Raw genomic sequence first — 11,033 nt, forward strand, 5'->3', positions numbered from 1 at the left:
AATTTTAACACGATTAGGTTGTTTCACCTTACCTCTAAGTTTTCTACCTTTTTTCTAGCCTTCAGAACCGGCCTCTCTGGTATCAGCACTCGTTGCAGCACTCACTGAATACAGTGCTGCTGCTGGCCATCAGAAAGAAAACCCAAATACTGCTGGCCACAAACGCAGTGAAAAGTGGCAGTCCAAAAGCGTAAAAGCAGCTGCAATTTCCTCTTTTTCCCTCGCTGTTGAGGGACTCTTGTCGGATAAGTCAAGATGCAGCAATCTCCTACTCTTCGCTTCGCTCTGATCATGAGTCCCTACCCATTCGCTTGGCTGAGGAGTCAGAAGGCAGCAACTGAACGGCGGGACAAAAAGACCGGGTCCCATCCTTCACATTTTTAATTATCTCATACTACAGTACACAAAGATCCAGCAGCGTCCCAAACAAATTCCACACCCCTGGGGAACTTCTCCAGCACTTGCAGCAGACACTAGAGTACAAACATCCCTGAGGAGCCTTTTGTGAACATTCACGCCGAATCCCACGCGCGTTGTGCATATTCCAGCTCAAAATCTTTCAGCATTTAAAAAAGCCATAGCCCAAAAAGTCTTAGTTTTGAAAATAAAAGGGTTCCCTAAAGCCACACAGCTAGGAAAGTGCTCTCTCTTTTTTTTTCCAGTTGTGAGCAGTTTATTGGTACCACAGGTACGTGACTTTCTGCTGACTCACAAAAGGCATTATTTGTGAAGACGGATTACTAAGTGCCTACTAACAGCAATTTTATTAAGTGATTTTCCTCGTACTCTATTGGATTCCTCGTACTAGAAGGGACTCTCCGATATTTTTATTTAAACCAACCACGGAGCAAGCAGCAGAACACGCTTCCCAGTCCACGCCAATTCAGGCAGGTTGAGATATTAATCCTTCTTTGCGCGAACACAGAAACATTAAGTCTCATTACCTTTGAGAACAGAAATGTGCTGGCGGCTTTCCCCGTCTGCCGAGTAGTTCCTGAATTCAATATCTTCTCCATCTTTCAATTCAACCTTATCATAACCGTACCAGCCAAGGAGCTCATTCATAGTGTTTTCTGCAAAGTTCTGAAAGAGAAAAATTACCTACTTATTTATGTAATCAATAACCATTTGGAAGGAAGGGAGGACTGCATAAATCGAACCATATCTGTGCTACACGAGGAAGTGTCAGGTTTGGCCCACCTCCTCAAAGACTAATGTTCGTTTCATCAGTCAAGTGCATAAAGTGTAATGCATTTAAATCTCCGACTGGCACGTGTAATTATGACAGAGACTCATACATCTGTAATTTAAAGAAAATGAAAAGGAGAGATATTTATGACTTCTGCTCTGGCATTCAATGTCAGAAATATTTTAACATACATTCGTCACACAAACTTGTCTGTGTTGCCATAAAATATTTAAGACCGCAGCAAGAGAATAACAGAAAACTAGGATATTTTTTTTCGACCGGCAGTTAATCAATCTTACTGCACTACAGTCTTTTCAGCTGGAGCAGGTCACTGACACAATTACAGTTCCTTGAGTTGCCCATGAACCAAATCAAATAAAATCACAGCGAAGATGTCTTTCCTCAGAGTTATAAGGCCTTGCACAGTCAAACCACTTAAAGAACTCTTCACCGTGAAAGCATTTTGCCATAACGCTTCAGATAAACACCTCTTACATTTGTTTAAGAAAACCTTTCTCAGTTTTGCCATATTTATTTTCAGACCGATTTCCAAGCAGCCGTGTGGTTACATTTTATGTTTGTATGGAAACGCAAAATATGGAACATGACTGTCATAACTCTGAAATTCTATTAAAAACACATCCTCCAGGTCATGTGGCAAAAATATTTCTGTAGAAAACGCTCATTACTGGGCCAGGAGATTTAGCGGAGCAAGTTAAGAAATCTGCAGCCAGGCAACAAAGCTTTCTGAAACCAAATAGTGCCATGGAGCTCTAGGGCTTACGGATTTAGGAAACTACCAAACGAAACCAGCTAATGAATTATTGCGATGGCAAAGATCAGTTTAAAGTAGTATGACAACTATAAAATGAAACGAAAAAGCCACACACAAAGCCTTTCCATTTGGTCTCCGCAATTTTTTTATTATCGCTCTTTTAAAACAAATTCCAAACTTCATTTTCCTGCAAGATCTTGACATCTAAAATAACGTTCCTGATAAGCACCGTCTTCTGGGACTCCGGCTACCAGCGAAGGAATCAGGAGAATACAACACCAATTCAAAACAAATGGTACGTGTCAAATTTGCAGGTTGCTAGATTTTGTCTAGTAACTGCTCTAGCTTAATTTTTGAGTGGGAGCAAGCCTAATGATAGAACACAGCAATTCTCCAGTCATTTAAATAAATAAATAAAATTAATCAGATGATAATTGCTTCTGAATTCAAAGCTACAGCAGGCACTCTGCCCCGGAACGTCAGAGAGCTGCACTGCTCCTGGCTCATTCATCACACCAGATTGCATAGGTGTTCCTGTCACTCAAGGAGCGCTGTAAAGCAGCTATAAGCAATAAACACAAGCAATTTATACTCCTCCAGGAGTATCCTCTGTGCAATTGTGCTACAAACACATGTTCCGGGAAAAGAAAAAAAAAAACGAACAAACAAACAAAAAAACCAAAAAAAAAAACCAAAATGCCACAGCAGACCCTTGGAAGCACCAATTTCCCGCTGGTTTTTCCCCTTTCATTTTCACTTGACCTCCTGCTGGGAGTTTCAATGCCGTGGCTGTCGTCTGCAGCCCCGAATTGCCGGAAAAACATCGCATCATTCCCCCTCCACCTCTAGTGTCAGCACTACAAGTACAAAACCCCTTACATCTGAACTATGTCACTACTACAGCTTGCAACAGCGAGTACAAGGCAGCGTAATGTGGCTAATGCCTACATTCATTTCTAAAAATATATATTTCATCTCTCATTTGAATGATGCAGGGTCGTGTCTTAAATACTAGCAAAAATGGGACTTTTTTTTTAAAGTTTTTTGGTTTTTAGCTTTTTAGAAAATTTTCCTCACAGCGCTGAAAGTCCCCACGCACTAACCCTGTCTCTAAACCCGCGGCAATCCAACAACGAAATGACCTGGAGATTGGGAGTGAAACCTCGCCACTGCAGCTCACCCAGAATGACCCAACAGGCCCATGGAGGCCTGAAGGCAAGCTCCACCAAATTCCCTTGCTTTGCCCAGTTTCAACTATGGAGACGCAGCCCTAGAGACTAATCTAGCAAGGTAGAGACCAAAGCCTTCCTGACTTAAACCCCAAGCAACCAAATTAATTGAGTAGCTCTAAATTTGCCTCCTGTGGATGCTTTGTGTTTTATTTGCACTGTTGATCAACTCAGGCAATGAGTAATTTCTAATTACTCATCAAGGAATATGCAAGCAAGGCTGTATATATGTTTGTTTTTTCCTGGAAATTCACACATGTATATGTCTCCTCAGATTCCAAAGTGATGACTGGGTTTGTAACAGCACAAAGTTTAAGTACCTTTCAAGCCTCGTTTTACCACCCATGATGAGTGATGCACAAAAACGAACCGTAGTAATGACAAAAAAATACATTTGATTCTGAAATTACTCAAAATAGAGACTTGACTCTTTTAAAAAAAAAATTAAAAATCACTGGGGTCTTTGCTATTAGCTTCAATGAGAGTAGAATGAGGTCGCACACTAGCAGCAGCACAAGTAAGTGCAGTGATTTCTCAACAAGGATGCTTGGATGAAATAAACAATTAAGCCATTCTCCTTCATAATTTATCTTACGTATTACAATGATGGTGATCACTCTTAATACTATTCTCCCAGTGGCTAACAGCCAGGGCTTCATTACACAGCACATTGTACACGACAAACCGAGAGGATGATCCCATCCTCAACAAGCTGACAGTCAAAGCTGAGAAATGTTTCCTTCCACGCTAACTCTCTCATGTAGACGGGTGTCCACAGAACTACAACATCACCTTCCCTCACATTCCTGACTACAATACTCGTTTGCAGCTATGTCTAACACCCTGTCCATCGAGATGATGGTCACACACGTCATGCGCTTGCTGAAGCTGCAGCCCTAGAGCTGACCACTATTATTTCGTTGTTTCCATGTGTTCTTCCTTCTTTCCTTTTCAATGGTAGGCCCAGTCTATGTGGATTCAAGATAGGTAACAAGATGAGATATGTAAAGACCAGGGCGGCAGCAATAGTCAAAATAGAACTGGTGAGATGAGAGGAGGCAATTTGTCTCTGTGTGAATGCGGGGGGAAAAAAGGGAAAAAAAGCCCAGTTCTTGATGGAGTTAAGGAAAGGAAGCAAGCCAATTAATATATAACCTGTACATGCCGAGCAGAAGCTCACTGAAGGATGTACAAACTTCAAAGGCTTAGAGAAAAGAAAGGTGATGATTGTAATCATGGTGGTTGAGAAAAAAAAGAACGCAGGATCTGATGCTGGACCAGAAGAGCAGAAGCAGCAGTGATGAAGCAGGCTAGAGAGGAATCAGCTGAACTGAGAGACAATGGGCCTGCCAAAGCCCAGGGAGAAAACAAGTGTGGGTGACCAGATGGAGGATGTGCAAGGAGCTGCAATTCCAAGCTTTTGCAGGAACAGGCCAGCAGAGGCACCACACTAGGCCACTCCTACTTTCAGACCCATTCCTCAAAAGCACGTGGAGGGTCTGCAGGATGGCGGCTGCCACCCCATCCCCACAGCCCTGCCGGAAGGCTGGCATGACATGAAAGACCAGCGCACTGGGGAAAACCTTGCCCATCATCAACAAAACCCCAAGTCAGCAATCACACTGCCAAGCTGGGACCCTGGAGCCCAGAGCGAAACCCACTGAACACAAAAGGAGTCCCGCAGGGATCCATGGATTTCATTGTGAAATTACAGCACCGACGCGAACGTCATGCTGACGGGCAGTCAACGCTCAGTCCCTCGCAGGGAAACCAAGAGACGGAGCCCCGGTGCTGCTCAGGGCATGGGCCAGCGTCGGAGCTGAGAAGACAAGCACAGAAATTCTGTGCTCACATCACCATGCCAAGCTCTTGTGCATGCACCAGGCAGCCAAGGTCCCAAGGTTGTGGCTGAAAACACCGACAACCTTTTCAGCAACCTCTTCAGACTGCGCCCAGGCAGTGGGTTGACATCGCACCGGAGCCAAATCTCCTGCGCTCCTCTAGCGGCGCATCATGGCAGCTGCCTGACCATGGCAGCACAACCAGCTCATCCTTGCCAAGGAAACCGGCCCCAAAACGCTCCGGTGGCCCCAGTCACACAGCACCGCCAAAGCCCTCCCTTACTCATAGATGGCAAGTCTTTCGTCGCCCCCTGCTAAGTCCCAAACCACTTATCACCACGGCGGGGCAATGTTTAATTTGCATGTTTTAACTGTATGATTTCTCTATTCTTGTACTATACAGAAATATCCTCTCTTCTGGAAGAGCCAGGATAACTAACTAACTATTATGCTCGTTGGTATTTTGACTTGAATTTGCTTCCTATTCATGGCAAAGATGAAGAAGAGTGTGTTGACTCGCCAGACTGTGGTTTCTCTCCTTTGTGAAACTGACTTATACACTAGGCAGTAAAAATATAATCACATTTATTCCCGCTTTAGGATTCATTTCATTGTAACAGTACACCTACAGCTTGATTTCTTACATTGCAATGCATTATTTTCCCAAATCTTCACTAATTAATACATACTGAAACTAAGCCACACTTCTCCTTCCATCTTAGACCTCTTGCCTTTCCTTCTTTACAAACCTTATTCACAGGGGGCAAGGCCTGGCTTCACCGAACGAGGCCTGGCAAACACGGAGGCAGGAAACGCAGGGGAGAACAAGTCTGTCAGACTCATTTTCTTGTAGGTTTTACTGCTGAATGTTTATTTCAGATCTGGGAGGAAGCACAGTGGCTCCATTCCATTTCCTTGCCTGCATAACCTACTCGGTGCAGAGCCCCACAAATTCACTTTTCACTTTCACCGCACCGAGGAAATAGAAATGTTTCTATAGCCAGAATACAAACTTCGATTTTTTTTTATTTTTTTTATTTTTTTTACCAGCCCTCACTTTCTTTGCTCATTTATGTTGTTGCCATATTGAATTTTATGGTTAGACCTTTAGGCTATCAAAAAGCAAAATTTCTTGATGCTTTCATTTCCTTTGTCCTCCCACGTACATACACGTTTGGTTCTGTAACAGCCAGGTGGTTTGGGGAAGCGCTATTTCTATGATGCAGAGGCAGGTGAGGCGCCCTGCGCCGACAACACAACTCCCTTGTGCAGCCATCCCACAAAACCCCTTCCATGCAGACTCTGCAAAAAAAGAACCCCAAAAAACCAACCCCACCTCGGTCTCCTGAAATAGTACAATTGATAAAGCCTGTCTGCTTTTCCACTTTCCCAAAGACATTTTTCGCTTTTCAGGAGAGAAGGGAGGAGTTTCCTTGGAATCTTCCGAGCGCTCCGAGCGCTCTGGCTCACTCCAGGCGCAGCGTCGCTACGCCTGCTTCACCGCTTTCCTCCTTCCGACAGTAGTACTTTTAAATGCCAAATGGGGAATATTAAAACACTAAACTGAAAGATCTTCTGATGAGTTTACTATTAAACTATAACAGATGGGGCTGTCTTAAGCTCTAGGCATCGGGAACGAAGCCCAATTTTAGATACAAATTAGTTATCGAGAATATTTATAGATGGTAAACTCCTTGGGCACACGGAGCAGCCCTGTGAAATTACAGCACAAATTAATTGCTTGCCTTTCAACTGACAGAGATGTGCGGATGCATTGCCTTGTTTGTGCAGGAGAACTTCCAGTACCATCCATACTGGATGCAACTTCATTGCACAACACCTAGCTGCTCCTGAGGAGCGGGATGGCAAAGGGAAATAAGCTGTGGAGGGATGGATGGGGAAGCCATCGCCGCGCCTTGACGAGCAGTTTCATCAATTAAACCGTAAAAAATGTTTCAGCCTTATAATAGCATCGGGTTCCCTGATTACAGTAGCTTTGGATCTCTTCGGTGTTCTGTTATTCACCAGCGAGTGAGAAACGGCACTGCGCTGAGCAAGGTGCACAGTGCTACCCCCTGGAAATAAAAACGGTAAGTATCATCTGAAGGAGGAAGGGGGACAAAAGAAAACAATAATCAGAAAAAAGAAAGAGAGGCTGTAAAGGTCACAGCGAAACAAAACAATTCCTCCTGAATATATTTTTTCATTGAAATGTAATACGAGAAAACTGTGCAGAGTCATGTACTTTTTGCACACAACATTGTTTCAAATTAAAATTTGTTATAACCATCATGTACATTAGGTTAGCGATAACAAAAATGTAACTTAATATCTGGCATAAGGAAAGAGCAAGCAACCTGAATATCCATCCGGTCACTTTAAAACCGAGCTGTGACGCTACTGTCGGAAGACAACAAGCCAAGGAGTTAGGTGTTGTGATCCTTCTCGAGTAAATATCTGGCTGTATCAAACAGCAAATCTTGAAGGAAGTCTCTGTGATGAGGTAATTTTATTGCTCATTCATAGTGCCCTGCATTTGCTGTACTTAAAATAGACACTTGTACCAATGGCCTTTTTATTACCCGAAAGAAAAAAAAAAAAAAAAAAGAAAATCACATATACACCAGTCCTTTTTCTTTCTGCTAGCAAAGGGAGGCAATTTGATCCAATGTGGGCTGAAACCTGAGTAGGTCACTGTACACCATGATAAAATTCCCTAATCCCTGAGCCAAATTTCCCTGAGGGGGCCCTCCTACTTCTCCTTCACTTTCCAAGCTGACTTTTCCATTCCCTCTCTCGTCTTTTCCTCCCCTTCATCTCTTTCATTTCCCCTACCTTAAAGCCTTGATATCTGATCTGCTGCTGATACTCGGGTTACAGTTTTTACAGCTTAGGCTGTCTATTGCTGTATACATTCCTTTCTTTCTGCTCCGCCGTGATTACTTACCAGAGCTTATTTTACACTGGTCCAGATGAAAGCAGTTCAGATGAAGGGAAACAGTCAGTCTGTTTGAACATTACAGATATGAACCCACACAAGGGCACATTGTGCTCCCTCTGTCATTTCGCTGCAAACATTTTGCACAGTGTAACCAATTTGTTACATTATTGTATTCCTCGGGTTTACCAAGAACAGCTAGACATCTTAATTCATCAGCAAAGAAAACCAGTAAGCGACCGCCGCAGGATTTTAAACTTCCTCAACAAGTCAAAAATTCAAACCACTTTTTTTTTTTCCCCCCCTCCCCCCCCCTTTTTCTGCTTCTTGGATGATAGCACCCAACCATCCTACTAAAAACGCCGTCTCCCAGCACAGCACATATAGCACACTTTACATCGAAAGGTGGCCTGCATTTTGTGAAAGGTTCTGCCATCAGCTATCTTGCTCTCGACCACAAATCACATCGGTTCAAAACACTGTTTCTACGCGCCTTTCATTTTTAAGTCAGCTGAAATCTTGAGGTTTCCAACCTTAAGCAGCTACCCGTGGTTAAAAAAAGAGAAACTCTCTACGTGAAGGTTAACGCCAGTGCTTAATACCAAAGCATTAGTTTAAAATTGTGTAATTTTTCTCCTTCACACAATGTTGTTTTTGTTTCTTCCTCACCCTTTCAGACAAACATCTGTTATACTGTAGAAGAACAACTATCTCCCAAACCGCTGAGTGTGCCTGCAGCCAAAGTAAACAAAACAAACCCAGAGGATCCAGCACAGTCAGCCTTTATATCCAGCCAGGATAACATTTCACATGTTTTGATTAAAATTAGCTAATTTGTAATTCTAGAACCTATGAAACTTAAAAGCTGCAATCCATATAGATCGCATTAGGCGATGCTCTGAGGGGCCAATGCCCTGTACTACAGACCTCCGCAGTCCTCAAAACTATGTGGGATTACAATGAGCAATGACTCTTACTCTCCGGTGCCTGCACAGAGCCCTCTCCCGAAATAGGATGTGTCATATATCTCGCAAAGAATAATACCGCTCCTCGGGACTCGAAACTGGTACGATTTGTTCCTGAAGAGATGCACCGACACATTACTTTGTGCGTTCCCCTAATACTACTCTTGTCCACATTTCCAGTTGATGTGCACGCAGGACTGTGTACACGCTCATCACGCAGGCGGCAGGAGCCACAACGCCTGCCTTAGGCAGGAAAGGGCACCTAACCCAAATTAGTGGTGTGCGGAAGAGGGGAGAGGGGAGGGGATTGTGCATTCCCGTTTAATTTTACACAGGGAGATCAATGCTCCGGAAAGCAGAGATATTTTCACTAGGCAGCATGCATATTTATATACTTGCCTATATAGTATACATACTATGCGACTCCAGGCAGTCCTCCACTTACAATCAGCCTTTTAATAAATGACATATTCAACTTAAATGACAGCAGCTTTATCTCATAACCAGACTATACCGTTTTAGTCACTTTATCCGCGCATTAAACAACAACAACAGCAAGTTCAACCGACGTCTCGCAATACAGTTCACAACTTTGGGGAATTAGAGACGTAAAACAAACAGACGCGGAACAGACGTGGAAAACAGGCGCAAAAAATAGGACCGGTCAAGCCTGGAGCAGCGACCTAATGATAAAAGACGTCCCGAAATAACGGGGGTTTTTTGTGCGATCGCAGCCATCCTAACATCTGGAGCGGCCGCCTCAAGCGCTACCTCCAGAGCACAGCTGGATTGGCACCGCTCCCTATCAGGCAGGACAGCCCTCCCTCCGCAGGATAAATACACTTCCATCCGTCCCCGGGGCAGCCCCCGGGACGGCCACCTTTTCAGCATCCCCTCCGCCGCCGCCACGGGCTGGGAAGCGGGGCAGGGAAAGCAGAGGAGGAGGCGAGAGGGGGAAGGAGAGACGAGGGGTCTCCGCGCTGTAAGTGCGAGGACGATGCGCGGCTCAGCCCCTCACATTTCACTTTGACAATTTAATTACACAGTTGCAGCCGGCTACTGGGAAGAAAAAAAAAAAAAAAAAAGAAAAAAAAGGAGCGAAAGGCAGTGTTTAAAAGAGGTCCCTTTCTTTCCTAACTTTAGGGCTTCCCAGCTACCTGAGGGGATGGCTATACAAAGAATAAAAAAATCATAATAATTAAAAAAAAAGAGGCTCATCACTGTCACCCAAGGAGCTTAAAAGCCCAACGAGGGAGAGTTGTTTGTTTGGTTTTTTTTAAATAAATAAATCAAAGCTGGTCAATGAACAGGATTTGCAGCCTGTGAATTCGTCTCTGTTTTCAGCCCAGGAGGCGGAGTTGAGACACATTCAGTGCATCCTACAAAAAAAAAAAAAATGACAAGAGATCCTTTCTTATTTCATTTCCATGCACGGAGGCGGGGGGGGCCGGGGGGGGGGAAGCCCCCCTCTCCCTTCCCCATCACAGGCACCTACCTTCATCTCCTCGTTGATCTCCCGCTTCACCGGGTGAGCCGGCTTCCTGCTCCTTTTATTTTCGGGAGGTCTCCCTTCTTTCTCCATTTCTGCCATTTTTTGCGCCGACTTGGTGGTGGTGGAGATGAAATGGCTGCTGGTGCTCTTGGGGGGGCCGGGAGGGGCGCGGGGGGGGGGGTGGCGGCGGCGGCGGCGGCGGCTCTCAGTGGTGGCAGGCGGCGCCGCGGAGGGCCCGGGGGGAGCGCGGCGGTGGCGGCGGCGGCGGGCGGGCGGGGGTCGCGGGCGGGCAGGGGCGCGGGTGCCCCGGCGAGTCAGCCATCTTCTGCCTCGCCGCCGGCCTGCATGGGAGCGGCGGGGCGGCGGGGCGAGCGGGCGGGCGAGCGGGCGAGGAGGCAGCGCGGAGCGAGCCGGCCCCGCGCCTGCTGTGGCGCTGCTGGCGGGCTGCCGCGGAGGGGGCGGCGGAGGGAAGGGGGGGCCGGCCTCGGCCCGCCGGCGGGCGGGGCTTGCCGGCACCGAATCGGCCGCCGCTGCCCGCCATGGGAGCCCGGGGAGGCGGGGGGGGGAGACGCGGCGGCGAGCACCGGGCGGAGCGGAGGGGAGG

At 45.9% G+C, this 11,033-nt stretch overlaps 1 protein-coding gene across 2 annotated transcripts in view; it reads right to left on the minus strand.

The window, feature by feature from the left end:
* Window positions 1–10,585, minus strand: part of SOBP (sine oculis binding protein homolog) — a 120,709-nt gene extending 110,124 nt beyond the window's left edge. For both annotated transcript variants that reach the window (XM_054196314.1, XM_054196313.1), the window contains exons 1-2: window positions 10,433–10,585; window positions 945–1,083 (exon numbers count right to left, since the gene is read on the minus strand). In XM_054196314.1, coding sequence (XP_054052289.1) covers window positions 945–1,083; window positions 10,433–10,528 — 235 coding nt within the window. In that variant the 5' untranslated portion in view covers window positions 10,529–10,585. The remainder of the gene's footprint in view (window positions 1–944; window positions 1,084–10,432) is intronic.
* Between the last annotated feature and the right edge of the window lie 448 nt (window positions 10,586–11,033).

This window comes from Rissa tridactyla, chromosome 3 (genome assembly GCF_028500815.1).
Source record: "Rissa tridactyla isolate bRisTri1 chromosome 3, bRisTri1.patW.cur.20221130, whole genome shotgun sequence".
In the NCBI taxonomy this organism is placed as follows: domain Eukaryota; kingdom Metazoa; phylum Chordata; class Aves; order Charadriiformes; family Laridae; genus Rissa; species Rissa tridactyla.